Genomic DNA, 20023 nt, shown 5'->3' on the forward strand with positions numbered 1-20023 from the left:
ATGTAAACATTTCTAATAGGGACACAGAAAATTCTACCAAGGTGGTAATTGTGGCACTGTATGTTACTATTTAACTAAAAGCAAGCTGAATAAGGAAGGGGAGATAAATTCAGTCATTCACTGGCCTTCGTGGCAATTTTCAAGACTATGTAAACAAAAAAAACATCGTGAAATCTGAGAATTTGGAGAATAAACCGCTTTTAAATTCCACACTCCTATACTGCAGATGGCGCAATCAATATCCCAAAGCCACATTGCAAGAAGACCGGAAGTGACGTTGTTTCAGTGTGCGACCTTGCATAGCAGGACGTAAAATAATACAAATAGGCCACTTAAATGTTATTACAGCGGCATTTAGACGTGATGTTTTAATTGTTATAGCATTTCTACCAGGTTTAAGACGATGATCTCTCTCATCAAGGCTGCTATTGGCAGCGTGGCCGCCGCCTGCGCCCACGGTCACCAAACCGGTAATTGAAATATTCCGCTTGTATTTTGTTTACTGTTGCCTGCAGTGCATTATAAATAAAATTTATATTTTAAACTCATGCCTGTGCCTACAGGTCTTCTGCACAGTCACATAAAAGTTCTAACAGCTGGACTGAAGACATTTGTAATCCCCCCAGACTACAGTGGTAAATATTCTGTTCTGAACATCTACAACATCTTCCATATCCGACTCAGTCTCTTGCTCATATTGTAACAGTGGCAGTGATCCCTTCCTGACTCTTTTTCTTTGTTTTGTTGAAGATGTGGTTCTGCCAGAAAAACCCAAACTGAAGTTTTTGAACAAGGTGCCCAATTTAAAAAAGGCTAAGAAGGAGACGAAGAAACTACGGGACATTCGAGGCCCGGCTCAAACTGCAAATACCTTCACAACTGGACAGTATGCAATAGTGGTAAGGTCAACAATTGTACGTATCATTATTAACATGGCACATGTGACTCTCCTCTTTCTGATACTCAGGCAATGGGAGGAGGCTACCTCCACTGGGGTCACATGGAGATGATGCGTCTAACCATCAACCGCAAGATGGATCCCCGCACGACGTTCGCTCGCTGGCGCATCAGTGCTCCTTATAAACCGATCACGCGCAAAGGGCTGGGTCAGCGTATGGGTGGTGGCAAGGGAGCCATCGACCATTATGTTACGCCTGTCCGCTTTGGTCGCCTCATTGTAGAAGTGGGAGGAAAAGTGGAGCTGGCTGAAGTGGAGCCTATTTTGACTCAAATAGCGAAGAAACTTCCCTTTCCTGCTAAGGTGAGACTACAAAGATGAAAACTTTAAAACTATTCATGAGTTGTTAAAATATTGTGTCTCCTTTAGGTGATGAGTAAAGAAAGCCTAGAAGCCTTTCATCAGGCCGAAGCCGATAAGAAGGACAACAACCAGAACCTGTGGACCTTTGAGAGGATTGCCCGAGGAAACATGCTTGGTATCAGAAAGGTCCTCAGCTCGTTTGACCTAAGATATCATGGACGTTTCGCAGGCAAATTTTACATCCCAGGAAGGGTATGACAAACCCCAAATACCGTATGTGAACTTCGCTGAAGTTTCAAGGACCTTGACTTCAAAAATGACTTTTGCAAGACTCTTCTTTTTTTCATTTGTATATGTTCATTTTCTTGGTCTGATCCTGTCAAATTCCTTTGGTTTTATATCATCAATAAAATCACACAGTCAGAGTTGAATAAACATTTTGACTCAGTTACATACATGAACATGTTCATACATTAAATGTGAAAATACAATTACTGCAAGAAAAGGTACAGCACACGTATGTTTGCATGGGCCCTTTGAGACTTTGTACATTTATTAGTATGCTATGTACCAACTCTTTAATTGTACAGTACTACAAGTAACAATAATTCTAGGCAGTTATAATTGGGACGTGCACGCTCATAACATTTTTAAAACCTTAATTCTAATGAATCCAATTGACAACTATTAAACTGAACTAGTGTTACGCGGACTCCCTCTAGTGGGGACAGCGCAATTTAGTTATTTTTTTCCATGTTTGACCTAGTGTTAATGTTCAAACTCCGCATAGTGGCATAGTAGCTTACAATGATATTAAATACACTTTTTAGGGGTAAAATATGTCTTGTTTTTAAAACAAACACTTAAGCCTACCTTAGTGTTGGTCACGACATCAGTACAAGGCGAAGACTATAGTGATTTTGTCCCAAACGTTGACTTACAGGTAGTGAATGAACTCCGTCTCCTTTACAAGAGACAGTGTAAGGGACGATCTTGGGTGACCGAGTTAAAAAGTTAAATCACATTTCCAAAGTGAATTGCATATTTTGTGCCTATATTTAGGATAAAGGCGTTTTGACGAAAGCAATGTCCCTGATCGGGTTCATTCATGTAATTTACGCATGCGCATTTGTACATCCATGTTAAACGCTGGCGCGGAAAATGGTACGCATTTTGAAACCTAGAAATAATCAAACGGCTTATTGTCACTTCTAAATAATCAAACTGCACACTGTCAGTTATTACTTCCAAGTAAATTAACTAAAGCAAACATTTACTATTAGCAATGAAGCCGTTACGTAGTTCTCATCGAGAACCATCAAAAATACCCACCCTGAAAAACAAGTCGAAAAAGAAGACTCGTCCAGCAGCCGATCACCAGGTAAAATAAAAGCTAAACTTTCGATTTGTTGCATGTCGACACCGGTTACTACTTCTCTGACAAACGTTTTATATTTTACCGGAGGATTCACCGCCTGCTGCTGACAACAATGACAAGAGCAAACATCAAAACCCTCCAAAGGATGGAAAAGGTTTGAATGACTGATTTCGAGTTTGTTCCAGTTTCTTACCTGTCTGTTTTTTGCATCTTCTGCACAGCTTCTGAAACTGCCCCTAAAGTCAAAAGTTCAATAATCCTCAAACCGATGCCAAGATCCTCCATCAATGCACTGGAGAATATGCTGAACCTTGCAATAATGTGAGTTTGGGTCCATACATAACCTTGTATGAGAACCTTTTGGACAACCTTAATATGAAAATGAACATGCAATGACATTCTTTACTATGTTTTCAGGACAACTCTTGGTTTGAGACTGACAGAGAAGGAGGAGAGCCAGAAACATCTAAATATTGTGAAAAACAAGTGAGCTCAAGAGACGTAAACAGATTAATTGCCCTCAGATAAAATGTTTTAGACTAAATCCCTTTTCTAGATTCTTGAGTCATTGTGCAGAGCTTCAAGTTCCAGTGCAGAAACATGAAACGTTAGGTCAGGCATGGCCGCGCCACCGTGAGGAGAGCAGAAAGTGCCAGGCTCAAAAGCAAACTCTGACTCCCCTGGAGGTGAGCGAGAGTTTCTCAGGTTGGATAAAATGGTGCTTTAAATCTCACTGCATAAAGTGTCAAGGTAATCGGCTGCTCATGTCATGACTTTCATCGCTCAAAGCCGACCAATTTTTCAGGAAGACCTGAAGGCTGTGGTCAGTGCGCTGGAGAGCACAGAAGAGCAGGCATCCTCTTTGCAGCGTGTGTGCAGTTCTCTGAGAGAACAACTGGAAGAGGAGGAGAAAGCTAAAGAGGTGCAAGACATCACATTCTGGTTTAAGGAGTGGAAATATGCATACAAATTGGAAATTCTTGTTCTCATTATCGGTCTCGGTGTCGTAGTTTGACGTGCGTTCGTTCATCCTGTCAGATGTTACAGAGAAGCAAGCAAGCGGTCGTCCGACTCCCTTCTCGCCCACCTCGGAATGATGAAACAACCTTGGAGGTGAGCATTAATGGTGCATACTTTCACATTGTGTTTCACAAGGATCTATTGCATAACTGTTCTTCATTGTTAAACGACATGCTCTCCAAAAATGTGGTTAAAATGGCTGAGTTGCATTTCCTTCCAAGAGGAACTGCAAATTCTAAATAGCATAGATGGAGTAACGTGTTACCACTCTTGGGTAAAAACCCACTTCCGCCACTCAAATACACAAAAGTGGTTGCTTACATAATTTTACTTTTTCTCAGGCTGAGTTAATGAGAGAATAATTCCCGGACGAAGACTGTAACACCATCTCGTGTAAACTGGGAGCAATCTTGCAAAAGGAGAAGTGGTGGGAAAAAAAAAAGCAAGCAGCTAACTTACATAAGCACATAAACATGAAGATCAGTTTTGTAAATGTGATTTGTTCCTTGCAAGAAGCTGCTATGTTTTTTTTTTGTTTTGTTTTTTTAATACTTTCAAGATATGTATAGAAGTGTTTCGGAGTGTTGCAGTTTGTAGCTGCCACTTTTTTAAAAATGTTTTCAATTTCTAAGTCTACATTTGTAAGAATAAAAGCAATCCTACACCAATTGTTCAGACTCTCTTTCTACTCTTTAACACATTTTATTATGTGTCAAACATTTCCATTTATATACACCAATTTATATCCTTAGAGAAAATGTTCCATGAAGATATTATCGTGAGGTCATTTTTTCAGATTTTTCCAGATGATAAAAATGTTTTGGTCACAACTTACGAGTTGTTTTGGTGGTAGCAGCAAAAAGGTTTGGGTCCACCCAAATGCCAGGAAGCAAGGTAGAAAGAACTTAAAAAAATATTTATTTTGCAAAAAATAAAATAATTGGCAAGCAAGGCATATGGAATCAAAATTACAAAATGAGTAGGCATCTAAAACAGTAGACACAAAAAAAAAACATGGCTGGACTCTCAAATGGAAACTAACACAAAAAAACTAGACTGAAATGAAGCAGGGATTTAAATACAAGCAAATAGACGAGACGACAAGGAACACCTGGACAGGACGTAAGCTGATTGGTTAACACGAGAGACCAGGATGATGAAAACAGGTGGAAACAAAACAAAGAGGAAGACCCCCCCAAAAAAAACAAAAAAAAAATATGAAACAAAAACAATCCTGACAATTTTGTTCTTTGCTTCAAACCTTTTCTTATAGGCTTAGGAGAGTGAATCTTTAATCCATGCATTGAAAAATGCAATATATTAACAGCACATATTTTGTTTACAATTGCATCATCCCATGTCCAGTTTATTTAAGCAATAAAAACACCCTTAATTAAAGGAAATATACTATTTTCTCATGTTCAGTTAAAGAGCTTCTCCTGTAGTTGGAAAAAAAAGTTAAGTGTAAATAGTAATGCATTCATTCGTTCGTTCCTTCATTCATTAATTCATTCGAATAAAATTCATTCATTTGTCTGCAGATTATTGCTCTCACTGAAATATGGCTCAGTCCCCTCTGGAAGTTTTCAACCAATGTCAGTTTGCTAAACGTGGGACGTTTTCAGTGATCTCTTGCGAATGGACTCGAACGAGTCATCGTTGAAGAGCCGTTCAACGGTCGAGACGAGCGAAGCTCGGACGGCGCGGCTGAGGCCTCGGGCGGCGAAAACGTAGAGGACGGGGTTGAGGACACTCTTGGCGTACACCAGGTACAGAGAGATGTACGTTCCGTAAGCTGCGTTTTTATAAAGCTCGGCTCTATCGGGTTGTCCTTGAGCCAGGGCCCGTAAGAATCGGCACACAAAGTAGGGCACCCAGCAGATGAGAAAAAGCAGCATGGTGAAAAAGAGCACCTGATACATCCTGGCCATCTTGCGTGAAGCTGTCGGGGAGGAGGACGTCGGACTGATCGGCACCGATTGCTGGATCTTTAGCAAAATGGCTAAATTGCTTCCTAAAAACACCAACAGGGGCAGGATGAAACCTGCAACCGTTTCCGTGACGACCAACCCCGTGTCAAACGCGCCGCTTTCCAGACACTGGTACGTGCCGTTGCTTTCTTTCAGAACGGCGCTGTGCAGGTAAGGGGCGGACAGGACGGTGGCCAGCAGCCATGATAGTACGCAAGCCAACGGAACGGCCCAGGCGGGGCGCCGCAGCCGAGCCCAAACGGGCGTCAGCAGACACAAGCACCGCTCCACCGCCACGGCGCACACCAGAAAGGCCGACATGTACAAACCTAAACCTCGAAGGAACATGACCAGGCGGCATAAAGCCGAGCCGAAGGGCCAGCTGTTATTGTGGGCAAGGTATCCCAACATGAGGGGGGTCCGCAGGATCAACACCAGGTCCGCCAGCGCCAGGTTGAGCACGTAGATTCGAAAACTGCTGGCGGACCGTGTCTCTCCCGTGCTGCCTCTGCGCATGAGATAACGTGGACTCCGGCTAAGCGCCCAAACTACCAGCATGTTCAAAGGTGCGCCCACCTTTTGGGAGAAGATAACGAAAAACCAGACAAAGCAAGATTGGATCCTCGGAATCGTGAGGCGCCAAAAAAAAGATTTGTGACGGAGACCCACCAGAAAAATGAGCAGGGTGGCAGTAATCTGGACTCCTCGGACCGCCTCGGACCGCCAAGAGCTGCTCACAAGTTCTTCCACCATCTGCGTTTCATTCATGGCCGCCATTGGGATGCTGAAACAGCCAAAATATCAACTTTGAGGTGGTTCTTTCGTCTTCTTGACAAAAGCTCAAACACAACTCAGTGGCCTGTAACATGAACAAAATGCAAAATTGCATACGAGCGTGGCTTTCTTGTGCAACTTGTCCGAGATTTCCACATCGCAGCTCTGCGGACCATATGGACGCACTGTAAACTTCTGTTCGTTTGCAAAGTGAATGTGCACACTTTGCAGTTTTATGGGTTTCTCTGGACTTACTTTCCTGCAATGTACCATAAATTTGAGCATACCTATATTTTGCATACCTTAATTAATTCAGCTTAATAAATAATAAAAAATAATTAATAAAAAATGATAAAAAAATAATATATAATAATAAAAAATAATAATAATGAATTAAACAGTTGTTTATACAGCGGTTAGTTTACTTTTTAAGAATCAAGCCGACAAACTCGTCTTGGCAGATGCACGAGCCTGATGTTCTAGCATCGAGTCATGACTAAAAAGACAAGAATGTGTTCGTTCTTGGAGCCTTGGAGGCATCTCCAAACATGCACCTACACCTCACCCGTTTCTGTGGGCACGAGCACACAACACATGCAACCACACCTACTTTGCGCTACAACGTTTAATACATAAGCATACTCACAAAATATACGTATACTGTTAAGGACTCGATTTGTAGAGCACACACAAATGATTGTTTGACCTCAAAAAGAGCAAGGACGTTCCAAATCCAAACGTGCAAATGAAAAATGATCCCTTACCTGATTTTTGGTGTGGCTTAAAGAGATCTTGCGAGAGAAAAAGAAAAAAAAAAGAGCTGCTTGGCTATTAGACTTGCCTCTCTCATCTCTCATCTCTCCCACCTCTCTCTCTCTCTCTTTCTCTCTCTCTCTCACCCTCCTTTCTTTCCTGTGCGTGATTGCTTCACACGCATCCTCCTATGAACACAGCTAAAAGAAATATTCCAATTTTTTGTTCAAGATTGAGCAAGGAAAACAAAGATGTGGAGGAACAGTTGGTTCTTTATTTGCAAGATCTTGGCTTGTTTAATGGCGGTCAATGCACAAGGTATTTCAGCAGATGAAACAACAACGTCATAATCTACTAGATCAGAAGATTTTATAGTGGCCACAAGCAGGGACCAGGAAGTCAAGAAAAGGGAGAGAAAGAAAAATGTGTCCTTTTAAGGTTGTTATCACCTGAAGGATCTGTGTCATGAAGAAATACTGAGCTCTGTGTTGTATCAGTGTATGATAAGAGAAACTATGTAACTATATTTGTGGAAAATAATAAATATGGCCGGTCACACATTGCTGTTGCTCTCCCTTCATACCACAAGTGGACCTGGCCATTTGATGAGGTGCACTTTTGGTCTAATGGATTTGAAAAGACTCCAAATATTTTATACATGAACTTGCAAAGATATGAGTATGACAGATTTGAAAAGATGACATTTTTCCTGTCATGTCATCAGTCCACATTGTCTTGAATGGCAGCAATGACAGGCTAATCTCCTAATTAATTGTAATTAGTCAATTTCTTGTTTCTTTGAAATGTCACAAGCCCGTTTGTAAAAGTTTCACTTTGAAAAAAGAAAATTGGAACAGATTCATGCATTAATTGATGCCCTCCAGTAGATGTCACCCCTTTACATTTATTGTCATGGTGGGTGACGTCAATAACTGCAATTTTCAAATGTGAAATGTCCACATTTAAAAGTTTAATAACAATTGTGATATTTATACTGTTAATTATTATTATTATTCACAGCTCAAAGCAGGTTTATTCCGTGTTTGAATAATTTGGCAATTATATTTCCAACACATCGATGAATATGATTTACGTTGTTATGTATAGTCTTGGAATATTGATGATGCTGTTTAATGAAAAAGATTCAAATTCAACAGAGTCAAACTTGATTTATCCTCTACGTGCACTGCTTCTACTAACAATACAGCGAAGAGCCGTAATTTACAAAAATATATTACAAACTTATTTTTAAATTGATTTGCACATTTCAATTGCTACCAAGAAAACTAAAAGTAACACTTTTTGCGACAAACATGGAGAGATCTGGAAAGGAGAAAAGCTTTTTCCCTCATATACATTTTTTAAAACTATTTTAATTCACACAGACTAGAGTCAAATTGTGTTGCTTTTGTTTTGCTAATGGTTTTTATTTGTTTTTTACAGACTGTTTTCAATATTAATTGAACCTTTTTGATGAGGGAAAAACAATAATGACAAGATGTATTTATTTTTTCAAATCAGAGTGTTTCTTTTGTTTTGCTGATGACTGTTATATGAAGTCTTAATTAAACCTTTTTGCTGGAGGGAAAAACATTATTGACTGGATGTATTTATTTCCCCCCCCCACGCTTCGCACTCATTAGAGATGCAACTGCTAATTTGACGGCGGCTCTAAACACAGCATATATATTTCATTTGTGGAACTGAATCGTGAGCAGCCTGCCTCTTTTCCCCTGTGACGAACACCCACGCTTCCTTTAAATCTGCTAATTTTAGATGCAGCCCTTAAATCGGGGAAACCAAATGTTTTTATGTCACTCAGTGAAAGATGCCTCGATCTGTGTTGCTGTACTTTATTGCTCATCATGTCAGTCTAGATTTTATTCGCATAGTGAAATGACGCGTGCTTTCTGAACAGCCAAAATGATTATCTTGTTGAGATGAAAAGAAAGAAAGCAAGAATGAAAGAAAGGAAGAAAAAAAGATGAAAGGAAGAAAAGAAAGAAAAAGACAGACATACAGACAGAGAAGGAAAGAAAAAAGAAGTGAAAGAAAGAAAGAAAGAAAGAAAGAAAGAAAGAAAGAAAGAAAGAAAGAAAGAAAGAAAGAAAGAAAGAAAGAAAGAAAGAAAAAAGAGGAAAGAAAAAATAAAGAGAAAGACAACAGAGCTGAAAAAAGGAGAAAGAAAAAAGTAGCAAAAGAAAGAAAGAAAGAAAGAAAAGACAGACAGAGAAAGAAAGAAAGAAAGAAAGAAAGAAAGAAAGAAAGACAGACAGACAGACAGACAGACAGACAGACAGACAGACAGAAAGAAAGCAAGGAAGCAAGAAAGAAAGATAGAAAGAAAGAAAGAAAGAAAGAAAGAAAGAAAGAAAGAAAGAAAGAAAGAAAGATGAATTCCCCCCCCTTCAGCTGCCGCACGTGAAAGAGGTGCAAGTGAAATGTTATCTGCTGATACATCAGCTGTCTTTCGACTTTTGTGCTTAAAACCGCACGCGACGGTAAAACGGTGTGACGCCATGTATGTTGCCCACGTGGAAAAACTGTGACGCGCAAAGACAGCTTAGAAAAGCAACTGTGACGTTTGCAAACCTTTCACTTGTGCCTTCTAAAGTTGAAAATATCATGAGAAGGAATTGCTTTTCTAACACAAGAAGCACCGAAAAACAAAATCCCAAGTTGTGAATTTCCACATGGCCGTTGGGGGCCCCCCCTGATTCGAGTACTCTTCCCCCACCTCCCCATACCAGCAAGTATTGCATCATCCCTTATCACATTTACTTTCTCGATACAATCACGTCTTCTGTTTATATCGAGAGTTGGCACGAGCGTTTCTTGCAAGTGTCGACGGGGAGCCACCTTGCACTTTCTGAATCAGATCATTACTATCTGACTTGCTCGTCGGGCCATCACATGCAAACGGTGACCTGAGAAGTCTTAATGAGGATTGTGTCACAGTCATTTAGTGGAAAAGAACAGCTCTCAAAATCCCCACCTTAACTGACATTTTACCTCCAATTCATCTCATCACCGGCTGACACCATTAAAGTGTGGAGACTCAACACGTTGTCACCAGATATGATTTCAGACAATCGTCTCACACCAAAGCAGGACTCTTCATTAGTATTGTCCAGTGATGCGAACAGCTACATAATTATAATAATGGTTAGTATCTCTGATTGGCTAGTGACCACTTCAGGGGGTACGCCATCCCTCGCTCAAAGTCATCTAGAAAAAAATAAAATCTTAATTTGAATGGATGGTGTTTAGCATGGCTGCAGATTTGTTGTGCCAAGAATTCACCGTCCGTCATGAGGCATTTCAAGTTAGCATGCTAATTGCTAGCATAATTTGTCATCGCGTCAAAGAGCTGAGCATTGTGTTTGAGTAGGGAATCACTTTCAGTGGTTATTCAATTTGAAAAAATGACTAGAAAAGTCTATTTCACTTGACACGCTCATTTTCCCAACTACTTCATGACCTCATTACACAAGTGAATTACTGACGGTGTTGCTAGCATAACTGTAAACAAGCTGGTAAATTTCCAGAAATGAAAACACCACTTCTGTAGGCTGCATTTACATACAAGATAAGTTTTCACGTGTGATTTTTTTTTTCTTGATACAGTTTTGTGGGGGATTTTGCATGAGTCACATAAAATGTTTAAAAGACACCCACATTCACATGCACTGCTCAATGGGAGAGACGCTCAGAAGGTGGAGGGAAGCCACATGGGCAACCAGCAACCCGTTGACAAAAGAGGAAGTCGGGCTACGTCGAGGCAGGTCAGTGAATACTTCAATTTGCTCCAGGCATACTAAAACTTTTCTTTCTAGTCTGTCTACACATCATAATTGCGGCAAAATTTACTTTTCCCTATTTGGAAGCTGTGTTTAAAGAAAAAAAAATCACATTCAGTAATTATCAGCACAATAATTACAAAATATACTGTTTGAAATATATTAAATATCTAATAAAATGCAATACAAATGCAGTACAATTGGTATCTTATTATTGACTGTTTAAAAAAATTCAGCTTTCCCAGGTAAAGCGTGTTCACCATGTGGGCGATGATGACAAAGTCCCAGAATGAGGTTAATGCTAATCGTGATAGGGGTTGATTTCACCGGACACCTGCCATGTTAGCATTAGCTTCACTTTGGGAAAATTCACGCAAGCTGAATGGAGCTGATTGCCACCACTGAGGAATATGGAGCAGAAATAAAAAGGTTCAAAAGGTGCATTGAGCAATTCTTCACGGACGTTTCCACGCTGCCATCACTGTGAGACTCGTTTTAGCATGTAACAATTGAGGCTGTATGAATAATTGATTGACAAAGGATTACATTTAATGAGCCACGTTGGAATAGATCATAATTCGGCCTCCGTTTCCTTTCCTGGACAAAATGTTGCATTGCTTCAGTGTTGGTGTCATTGCAGTGTGTTCAGCATTTGATGAGCTACAAAACATTTTTATATTTGGATCCAATCAAAAAAATGTCTGTTTTCGATGTATTCAGTGTTGTGGTAGGACGGTTCACTTTGGGACCAGCACATAAATAAAATATCTGAAGATTTTTTTACCAACTAAATGTGTGTGTATGTGTGTGTACATTAATGCTGCACAACATGGCGTCTTCACAACTGCCATTTTAATTTCGATTGACTTTGGTGAGCCACAAACGTCCTTCATAGTGATGCCGTCCGTATACGGCGCCCCTGACATTAATCATACGCTCAATGGATACTCTTTCAGATTCACCTACACACCCTAATGAGATCTCATTTCATAAAGACACATTTTCACATACAATCCCGACCTCAAGAAGGTTGGCTACATTTCACCATGACCGTAATCTCTATACTGGTCTGAAAAATGTGTATTCATCTGATTGAGTCTATACTATATATTATATAGTGTGTTTTTATCTTTGCCAGCTACAGTGGTCAAAAGCTTTTCCACTAGATAGCAGAAGTTCCAATTATTGTCCACCTGTTGCCATTCATCCAACAGAATAATAGATAATAGAACACGTTGGAAAGAAAATGTCAGGGTTGACTTTCCTTTTAAATTAAAAAGGCCCAGATTTCTCTCTGACTAATTAAATGTGTGAGTAAACTGAAACGAGATCATCATTTGTTTAGTATACAAAGTTCTGGTTTCGTGGTGGTGTACAGTCAATTAATTTTAATGACAACATGTGCCTTGGCACAAAAAAACCAACAACTGGAATTACATTTTAATAAGATGATGTAATGCATAAACAATCTGCTAAAACGCGATTATTCTCCCTTGTCATTCTTTTTTGCAATCCACGAATCTTGTCAACTACAGCCTTAAATAAATAATAAATGACCCAAACTGGGTCCTGTACTATTTCCAAGGATCCAATGTGATGCAAGCGTGTCTAAAATGCGCCAACCCACCCCGACGCACGAGCCGGCGAAGGGGCGGGCCGGCCGCTCAGCTGATGGCTGAGCCTCTCCACGCAATCTCATTCCTCGGTGGCTGAATGTGGTCACGCGAGACATTTTCCTGCCCAATTACTCCCAATGTGGAAGGCTTAATGAACTTGCGGCTGCAGCTTCATGGAAGCGCGACAACTAAAGGATGCACCCGAAGGCGCTGCGCGCGCGCGCGCACGCATGCACAGGCAAGGCACCTTGAGCTGCCCCCACTGCGTGTTACGATAGCGAGCCCACGAGCGGCTTTTGTCCCGTGATGGGGAGAAGCGTCACATGGAGGAGCCACGGTGCCGTCATCCTGCTGGCTGTCATCATAAGCTCATGTCGGGCCATCATTTTGGACTCCATCCTGTGGAGCAGCGCCAACACCAAGTGGGTACTTTACTTCTACTTTGTATTGCACCATGTTGCGGAGTGGTCACCTTTGTTGCATGGACCAGAAGAAATGATTTGATTTAAATTGATTTTTAATTAAGCTGTGTCTATACATGAAGGTTTGGTCTTCACAAGCAGAAAAAATATAGCTGGACATTGAAAACCTGATGATTGAGAAGAACAATGGTGGAAAAATCCATCTCTGTATTCACCCAGCTTGTGAAGATAAAAAGTCTGATATACATAGAATTGTGGCACACATGATTTTATGCAAAAGTCGTCTTTTTTAATGCGAGAAACTGAACTAAAGTTATTTGAAGTGCAAGTTCTTTTGGATAGAAACATTTTTCCCGTGTGAATGTATGAGATGGCCTTGATCTATCACTTCTGGAGCGAGGGTGGAGGAAGGGGAGAAAGCAACTATGATTTGCACACGCTTTATTGCGACATGTCGGAGCGCCATATAACAAAAGCGTGAGTAGCAAAACATGGCCTGGAGGCAACGTGCGAAGAAATGATGCCAAGTCCCAATTCTCTGGTTTCTCATTTGCGATGGGTATTGACCCTCAAACCGGTGTGATCCGTATGGGTCAGCAGACTGAGCTATCGCTGTCCCTGATCCGCTATTTGGGACGTGTAAGCCCATCCTGATTAAGGCCATTCGATATTTAAGAGCATTCCCCTTTTGAGGAAATGATTTACTTTTTCCCGTTGAGAGTATGCCGTTGACTTTTTATTGCCCGTTTATTGTTCTTCGCAGCTTCACTCCAGGTCAAGGTCTGGTCCTCTTCCCTCAGATTGGGGACAAGATGGACATTGTCTGCCCAAGGGCGGACGCCTCTAAGGGGGAAAAGGAGGAGTTCTACCGACTCTACTTGGTTTCTCGAAGTCAGATGGAGAGCTGCAGCATAAACAAGAAGGACACTCCTTTGCTGAACTGTGACAAGCCGCACCGGGATGTCAAGTTCACCTTCAAGTTTCAGGAGTTCAGTCCCAACCTGTGGGGGCTGGAGTTCCTCAAGGGGAAGGACTACTACATCACGTGTAAGTTAGTCTTTGGAATTCAGGGCTGGGCGATGATGGAAAAAAAAAAGTGTGTATGTTTGTGTGTGAATATTCATTCAATGCAATTTTCTGTTAGCATGTCAATGGGATTTTACATTGACTTTAGCATTAGCTAAAGCGTTTGTATTTAATTATAATATTTATTTTAATTAATTAATTAATTAATTTATTTATAATATTTATTTATTTAATATTTATTTCATTGCCACTCCCGGAAGTCGATGCTAATTTTCTGTTAGCATGTCAATGGGATTTTACATTGACTTTAGCATTAGCAGTGGTGATGATTTTAAAACAAGAACAATGCACAAAGCGTGCAATTGTTTTTTTTTGTCTGTAGTTTGATAGTAAAGTCCTTCATTAAACATTTTAAGCACACTTAGGCACGACGTTTGAATAATTCAATAATGACGTTTTTAAAGATCATAAGAAGCCGACATTAATATTTCAACGAGCTGCCCTTGGCCAAACCTTCTTCAGGTTGGCCCCATCACCTGTTCACCTGCACCCTCCCCTCGGCCCTCCTGATGCAACAAGAGGCCGTCATCCTGATCGCCTTCGCACGTTGTCAGGTGGCGTGAGAGTCGCCGCCGTGGCCTCGTTATCGGACAGCGGCGGATCTTAGTGATGCACGAGAGGGTGAACAAGTGCAAGTGAGCAAACATCCTCCCCCGCATCGCCAGCCTTTGACAGCCCCTCGCTCGCTGGCTGGCTGGCTGGCTGGCTGGCAGGACAGTGCCATTCGGAGGGCTTACATGCCCCAAATCACACGAGGCTTTTATAGCATCAGGCAGATTTGACGCGAGCTTTCATGGCATGGCGGCGTCTTGCCTGTGCGATGTTGTTATCTGACCTAAATGCTCCTAACAAGTGTGTGCGCTTGTGTGCCGTTCGTCTTTGTGTGTGCGCTCGCTCGCTCGTTCCCGACTGGGGTGACCGGGAGTTCTTGCTTCTGCAAAAGCAACGTGTATTAAATTTACGCAATAATCCTTTAGCATCTCCAGCTGAAAGTTTATTTAGCTCAAGCATCAACTGTCAAATAAAAATTTTATTTGTTCAATCATTTATGGGGATAATTTATTTAATCCAAAAATGCTACAGCTTCCGGGCTTTCGGTTTATTGATGTTTGTGTTTATATACTCTCTATAAAAGTGGTTACATGACAAGTTTGTGATTAGATAGATGCTGCTGGGCGGGATTGACGACAATTTAGTGATTACATTGTCGATACTGCTTATCAATACGATTCCTTATTTATTGGTGCGGTGACAGCATTTGCTTCGCTGCTGTTTGCATTTTGAAAAATGATGCGACATTTAGCAAGTGGCAAAACTCTTAGCCTACTTCCTGACATTAATCTTCAGTTGGAGTAACGATATGTTTACTTGCTTCCTCTGTGTGTCAGCCACATCTACAGGCTCTCTGCAAAATCTGGACAACACCAATGGAGGAGTGTGCAGGAGCAAATCCATGAAGCTGCTGCTCAGAGTCGGACAAGGCAAGAAAGATGGAGGCGTGTGCAGTACAGTTGTGTTGACAGTCATAATGGCCCTCTGAAAGAAACTATGACTACGAAAATAAATCGTTTGACACCCCTGGGGTCGGATAATCTCGGCCATCAACTGCCGTCGGTCATAAATAATCCCAAATCTCCAACCGCTGCACACCATCAGTACCTTCTTGCGTGCAATTCTTTAAACAAGATGTGGCATTCGGTAATCTTCCTGCTCACCTCCCCCAACTTAACTGATGGCCCATTTTTATTATATTGCATCCAAACGTATTTATTTAAATATCTGCATGACACTAATCTTCAATGCTATGATAAAACCATAATTGATGTCAAGATAAATACCGCAACAATTGTTGCTACCCGTTTCCAAAGATTAAACACCACCATTCTGCATGCTTAACTAAATACTCGGGAATTATAAATTTCTTGAAGCCCCAAACTGCAGTTTTGCAGCATTACTTGCGTGAATAATTCAACAGTTAGACTTCAACATGAAAATTCAGCATTTTGCGTGTTTGTCAACTGATCTTGCAAAAAAAAAAAAAAACGCCTTTGCTTTCATGTCGCATTTCCAAAACATCCTCGGCACAAACAAACAAACATTGATTGGTAGCAGAAGGCAGGAACAACCGAACAGATGTCGTTGTCTCCTTCAATTAAACGTCCGCGAGCGTGGATTCGCGTCAGGCGACGAGAAAAAGGAACATTTGTGCCTTTGCCTTGAAATTGAACTTTCAAGTCAGTTATTTGCTATACATTATTAATATCCTGCGTGCAAGTATGAGATAGAATATGTGAACACAAAGTCCTTAAAATTGCTGAAAGGACCTAAAGTAACATTTTGGAGAAACAAATTAGTGGATGATGAGAATGAATGTTTCCGTCCTTTCGTCCTTGATGTGTTCAATTGTTTCTGTTGCAGGTTCCTCAGATCCTCGTTCAACACTGCAGGAATCGCCGAGCAGATTTCCACCAACGCAACTAAAACCGAACGCAAAGGATGCATCTGGACGTAATGATAGCGAGAACAAAACCGGCAAGTTCAAATCAATTATGAACACATCTTTTTTGTCTTTGATAGATGTTTGGAATGGAGAATGATTTTAAACAGAATGAGAGGAGTCGCGTTAACTGGCAACAAAATGGCTGTGTTCACACCCACAACGGCGCCAAACGCCTGTTTATAATACCAAAACCCAACTGAGGCAACTGACCCACTTGGACCAATTGGAAATCGCCAAACATAGCAAGTAAAATAGTCGGATGCTAAGCTGAGTGAGTAGCTACTCTGCGTGATAATAAAATGCGGCACAAAAATGTCCCGGCTTGTTAAATGACTATTTAAGATCACCCAAAAAAGCGCAACCCCTCCTTTTCCCCTTTTGTGGTGATTTCAACAATGATCTAGTAAACACTGGAATGTTTTGTTCCTTTTATGTTACTAAAAAGATTCTCTGACAATAGCACAAGACATATTCTTTACTTGCAAAACAAATCACAGTAACTGCTTGTCCTCACGCACCTCCGATGCAAAACGTTCAGCGTATGTGTGACTTTAGAATGCGAAGTGTGTAAAGATTGTGAAGAGCACTGAAGAGGTGTGAGTAAAGTCATTATCTTGAGCAACACAAACACAACAATATTGTCGTCTTTGGTATTTTCAACTCGTACTGTACATCAGGGATGTGCATCTTATATGCAGGTGAAAAATGGCATTATAAAAAAAAAATTGGGAGGGGGGGAGGACCAAGGAGCCATTTGCACAAGCAGTTTTTAGCCTTGATGAAACTTTTCCAAACATTTGCAATTTCAGGCTCTAAAACAAAACCAGCCAAATTAAATCTCGTTTAGGTTAAGACTAAAACATTTGGGTGAAACTCCCGAGGCTATGAATTATAACGCAAGTCTTCCCTGATGAGCTCAAGCTGTCTGCAATTTCTCGGTAATGGAGCCTGGGCCATTATTCTGCTGGTGTGAAGAAACCTGTTGGTGAGCTCTCAGCCTGCCGTTTGAACAAAACGTGAGCGGCGGCATCTTTCTCCGCCGCCTTTGTTTTCTTTCGACTTGCCGCTTTGTATCGATGTATTTCTTCGAGTGGAAGCCCCTCCGCTTGATTGGCCTCCAGCAAATACCAGTCTGCAAGTGCTCATCGTCAGTCCGATTCTTTTGATAAGTGCCTTTAGGCTGTCGTTTTGACACGTGTCAAACGTCCCCACGCTTCATTTCTGATCGCCTCCTTTATCTCCATTTCTGTTACCCCTGACAGACGCGAGCTCAGAAGCAGGCCAAGTCAACCCCGGTGGCAACGGCGGCTCGGCGCCAGGACTCTTGATATGGGTTGTCTCGGCCTGTGCGATTCTCCTCCTCCTCATCGTCATGGTGTCGGCCGCGCTATGGAAGTGGCGTGGCTGTGGCCCAGATCGCCAGCAATCCGCGTCCGTGTCCCTCAACACTTTAGCCGTGCCCAAACGGGACAGCATCAGCAGCGACAACGTTGGCTCGGACCGCAGCGAAATGGTTTTTCCTCTGCAGGCCTCCGACAGCAGATTCTGTCGACATTTCGAACGTCTGAGCGGCGAATATGGAGCCCCGGTGTACGTCGTTAAGGAGATTACGCCGCAGAGCCCCACCAACATTTACTATAAAGTCTAATTTTGGCGGGTTACAATGACTTTGTTTTTTTTCCCCTTGCTAAGAACATTATTGGCTCTGGGGATAAATGGAGTCTTTTTTGGGAACAGACAATCAGAGGGCCTAATCACTTACACACATTTAGTAAATAAATGATTTTCCCATTCTGATGACTAATTGAAGCCGTTTTTAAATATTTGGGAATTTACAGTGTCATCTTGTATCTTGCGTAAATATGTACATTATGTATTCAGATTCATTTCTTTTAATTTAATTTATTATACCGATCTGATGTCGAGCCCTAAATTGTCGAAACGCTTTCCACTACTTTTACCACCTTCACATTTCTTTTCTAGAACTTTCAAATGCATATGTAATTGTTTTAGGGCAAATAAAATTTGGAATTTGTGGCTTGTATGCTGGCTTTTGCAATCACTGTGCTTCAATGAATTTGACTTTTTTTTTTGGATCAACACTAATTTGCAGCTTCAGGAGCAAAAAAGCATGAAACAAAATAAGGAAGCTTAACTCACGTTGGTCTCGAAACATGACAAAATTCATACATTTCCTTCAGAATAAAAAATGCATAACATGACAGTTAATCTAGCAAACAGCAGGAAGTCAAAGAAGTCATTTTCCATGTTAGGCGAAGAGCAAGCAATCCTTTTAAAAAGACAAAATACATTGGGTTTGTGCTTCCCTTTGGGTACCATTCCAAGTGTGACATTGCTCAGAGTGCATGTATTTTTATTCAGCTTCTAATGATGTGCAAGGGACATCGAATGTCAGTCTGCCCTCGAGAGCAGAGAGCTTCTCTCTGCTATGTCGGGCTTGACAAATTAGAGTGAGGAAGGCTCCCTTGTATATTAAAATATTTACTTACGGAGTAAAAGATAACATGAATGAGATATGACGCTGAACGTTCCTCTTTGGAGTTTGCCCAATTTACATTTAAAATGAAGCGTTGGCACGATTTATTTAAAAGCAGCTTTCTCCATTTGTGAAACGAATAAAATATATTCGCGAGTTTAGTGCATGCCAAAGCAACAGGTGGCGCTATAGCCGCTAGCAGTGATTTGTAGTTTCAACAATTACACATTTGAAAATAAAAAAAAAAGTTTTTATCCACAGCCATAAGAGCCATCACGTTATCTTTAATTATAGTCACGTAAAAAAAACAAAAAAAAAAACAGTCATTGGTTCATTGTCAGTCTCTCTCTCCTGTGGCAACATGCACGGCATCCATGGATGAACACGTTTCATGCTCCCTCAGCCACATCATGCGACACATTTTCAACCTGTCAGCTTCCATGAGCCTCTCAGTCACTGGGGAAGCTCCTGCGCTGACTCCTGATGATTGCGGCTATACTTTGTGTTGCTACGTTTTACATTCAACAAAAGATAAATGCAGTTATTATTATTTTTTGTTATTGGTATACAAAAATGGCCCGTGAGTGTAAATACAGTTTGGTTAAGATTTAAAAGCTGTAGTAGTTGCGGTTTGTGCGCCAGTGAGTTATTCTTGCAAGATTTTTTTTTTCACAGCTGAATAGGCTGTGGTCAGGCGAGGTGAGTTCAGTTGACCCCTGAGGTCACAAGGAGACAATGGCCAGTCAGGCCTTTATAGGAAGAACAAAACAGGGACCCCTGGACTAATGGCCTCCCAAGTGGGAGGAGCTAAACTTTTCTGGGCCAGTTTAGAAAGAAGGTACAGAAATGGCCAAAGGGGTTGGATCTCAAATAAACACTTGAACGTCACTACGACGTGAGAGGGCAAGTTTGAATTTTCACATGATAAAAAGCGGCCGGAAATTGT

At 41.2% G+C, this 20023-nt stretch overlaps 4 protein-coding genes across 4 annotated transcripts; 3 read left to right on the top strand and 1 right to left on the bottom strand.

Annotated features, from left to right (window-relative positions):
• The first annotated feature begins 239 nt into the window (after positions 1-239).
• Positions 240-1696, top strand: mrpl16 (mitochondrial ribosomal protein L16). Its single transcript, XM_049718371.2, has 5 exons — positions 240-470; positions 564-635; positions 751-899; positions 968-1261; positions 1328-1696. Exons 1-5 carry the CDS (start codon positions 404-406, stop codon positions 1517-1519), a joined length of 774 nt encoding a protein of 257 aa, XP_049574328.1. The 5' UTR covers positions 240-403; the 3' UTR covers positions 1520-1696.
• Positions 1697-2377: 681 nt separating this feature from the next.
• cenpq (centromere protein Q) lies at positions 2378-4327 on the top strand. Its single transcript, XM_049718373.2, has 8 exons — positions 2378-2642; positions 2727-2793; positions 2861-2960; positions 3057-3125; positions 3196-3325; positions 3445-3561; positions 3678-3752; positions 4001-4327. The coding sequence occupies exons 1-8, from the start codon at positions 2547-2549 to the stop codon at positions 4019-4021; spliced, it is 675 nt and encodes a 224-aa protein (XP_049574330.1). The 5' UTR covers positions 2378-2546; the 3' UTR covers positions 4022-4327.
• Positions 4328-4554: 227 nt separating this feature from the next.
• Positions 4555-7326, bottom strand: LOC125967361 (C5a anaphylatoxin chemotactic receptor 1). The gene is made up of 3 exons (XM_049718370.2): positions 7168-7326; positions 6299-6413; positions 4555-6205 (listed from the first exon to the last, which is right to left on the bottom strand). Exons 2-3 carry the CDS (start codon positions 6404-6406, stop codon positions 5264-5266), a joined length of 1050 nt encoding a protein of 349 aa, XP_049574327.1. The 5' UTR covers positions 6407-6413; positions 7168-7326; the 3' UTR covers positions 4555-5263.
• Positions 7327-12624: 5298 nt separating this feature from the next.
• LOC125967326 (ephrin-B2a) lies at positions 12625-18624 on the top strand. Its single transcript, XM_049718321.2, has 5 exons — positions 12625-12994; positions 13758-14041; positions 15469-15561; positions 16499-16612; positions 17843-18624. The coding sequence occupies exons 1-5, from the start codon at positions 12879-12881 to the stop codon at positions 18226-18228; spliced, it is 993 nt and encodes a 330-aa protein (XP_049574278.1). The 5' UTR covers positions 12625-12878; the 3' UTR covers positions 18229-18624.
• The last annotated feature ends 1399 nt before the right edge of the window (positions 18625-20023 follow it).

Source organism: Syngnathus scovelli, chromosome 4, assembly GCF_024217435.2.
Source record: "Syngnathus scovelli strain Florida chromosome 4, RoL_Ssco_1.2, whole genome shotgun sequence".
NCBI classification, from domain to species: Eukaryota; Metazoa; Chordata; class Actinopteri; order Syngnathiformes; family Syngnathidae; genus Syngnathus; species Syngnathus scovelli.

What these genes read in the sequence shown, in the direction of transcription:
- mrpl16 (XM_049718371.2), top strand. Translation starts at nt 404, where the DNA reads ATGATCTCTCTCATCAAGGCTGCTATTGGCAGCGTGGCCGCCGCCTGC. An exon ending in CTGGACAGTATGCAATAGTG is followed by an intron (nt 900 to 967) that starts GTAAGGTCAACA and finishes TCTGATACTCAG; the next exon opens with GCAATGGGAGGAGGCTACCT. An exon ending in AACTTCCCTTTCCTGCTAAG is followed by an intron (nt 1,262 to 1,327) that starts GTGAGACTACAA and finishes TGTCTCCTTTAG; the next exon opens with GTGATGAGTAAAGAAAGCCT.
- cenpq (XM_049718373.2), top strand. Translation starts at nt 2,547, where the DNA reads ATGAAGCCGTTACGTAGTTCTCATCGAGAACCATCAAAAATACCCACC. An exon ending in GTCCAGCAGCCGATCACCAG is followed by an intron (nt 2,643 to 2,726) that starts GTAAAATAAAAG and finishes ATTTTACCGGAG; the next exon opens with GATTCACCGCCTGCTGCTGA. An exon ending in ATGCTGAACCTTGCAATAAT is followed by an intron (nt 2,961 to 3,056) that starts GTGAGTTTGGGT and finishes CTATGTTTTCAG; the next exon opens with GACAACTCTTGGTTTGAGAC.
- LOC125967361 (XM_049718370.2), bottom strand. Translation starts at nt 6,406, where the DNA reads ATGGCGGCCATGAATGAAACGCAGATGGTGGAAGAACTTGTGAGCAGC. An exon ending in CCACCCTGCTCATTTTTCTG is followed by an intron (nt 6,206 to 6,298) that starts GTGGGTCTCCGT and finishes TTCTCCCAAAAG; the next exon opens with GTGGGCGCACCTTTGAACAT.
- LOC125967326 (XM_049718321.2), top strand. Translation starts at nt 12,879, where the DNA reads ATGGGGAGAAGCGTCACATGGAGGAGCCACGGTGCCGTCATCCTGCTG. An exon ending in TGGAGCAGCGCCAACACCAA is followed by an intron (nt 12,995 to 13,757) that starts GTGGGTACTTTA and finishes TGTTCTTCGCAG; the next exon opens with CTTCACTCCAGGTCAAGGTC. An exon ending in TGATAGCGAGAACAAAACCG is followed by an intron (nt 16,613 to 17,842) that starts GCAAGTTCAAAT and finishes TACCCCTGACAG; the next exon opens with ACGCGAGCTCAGAAGCAGGC.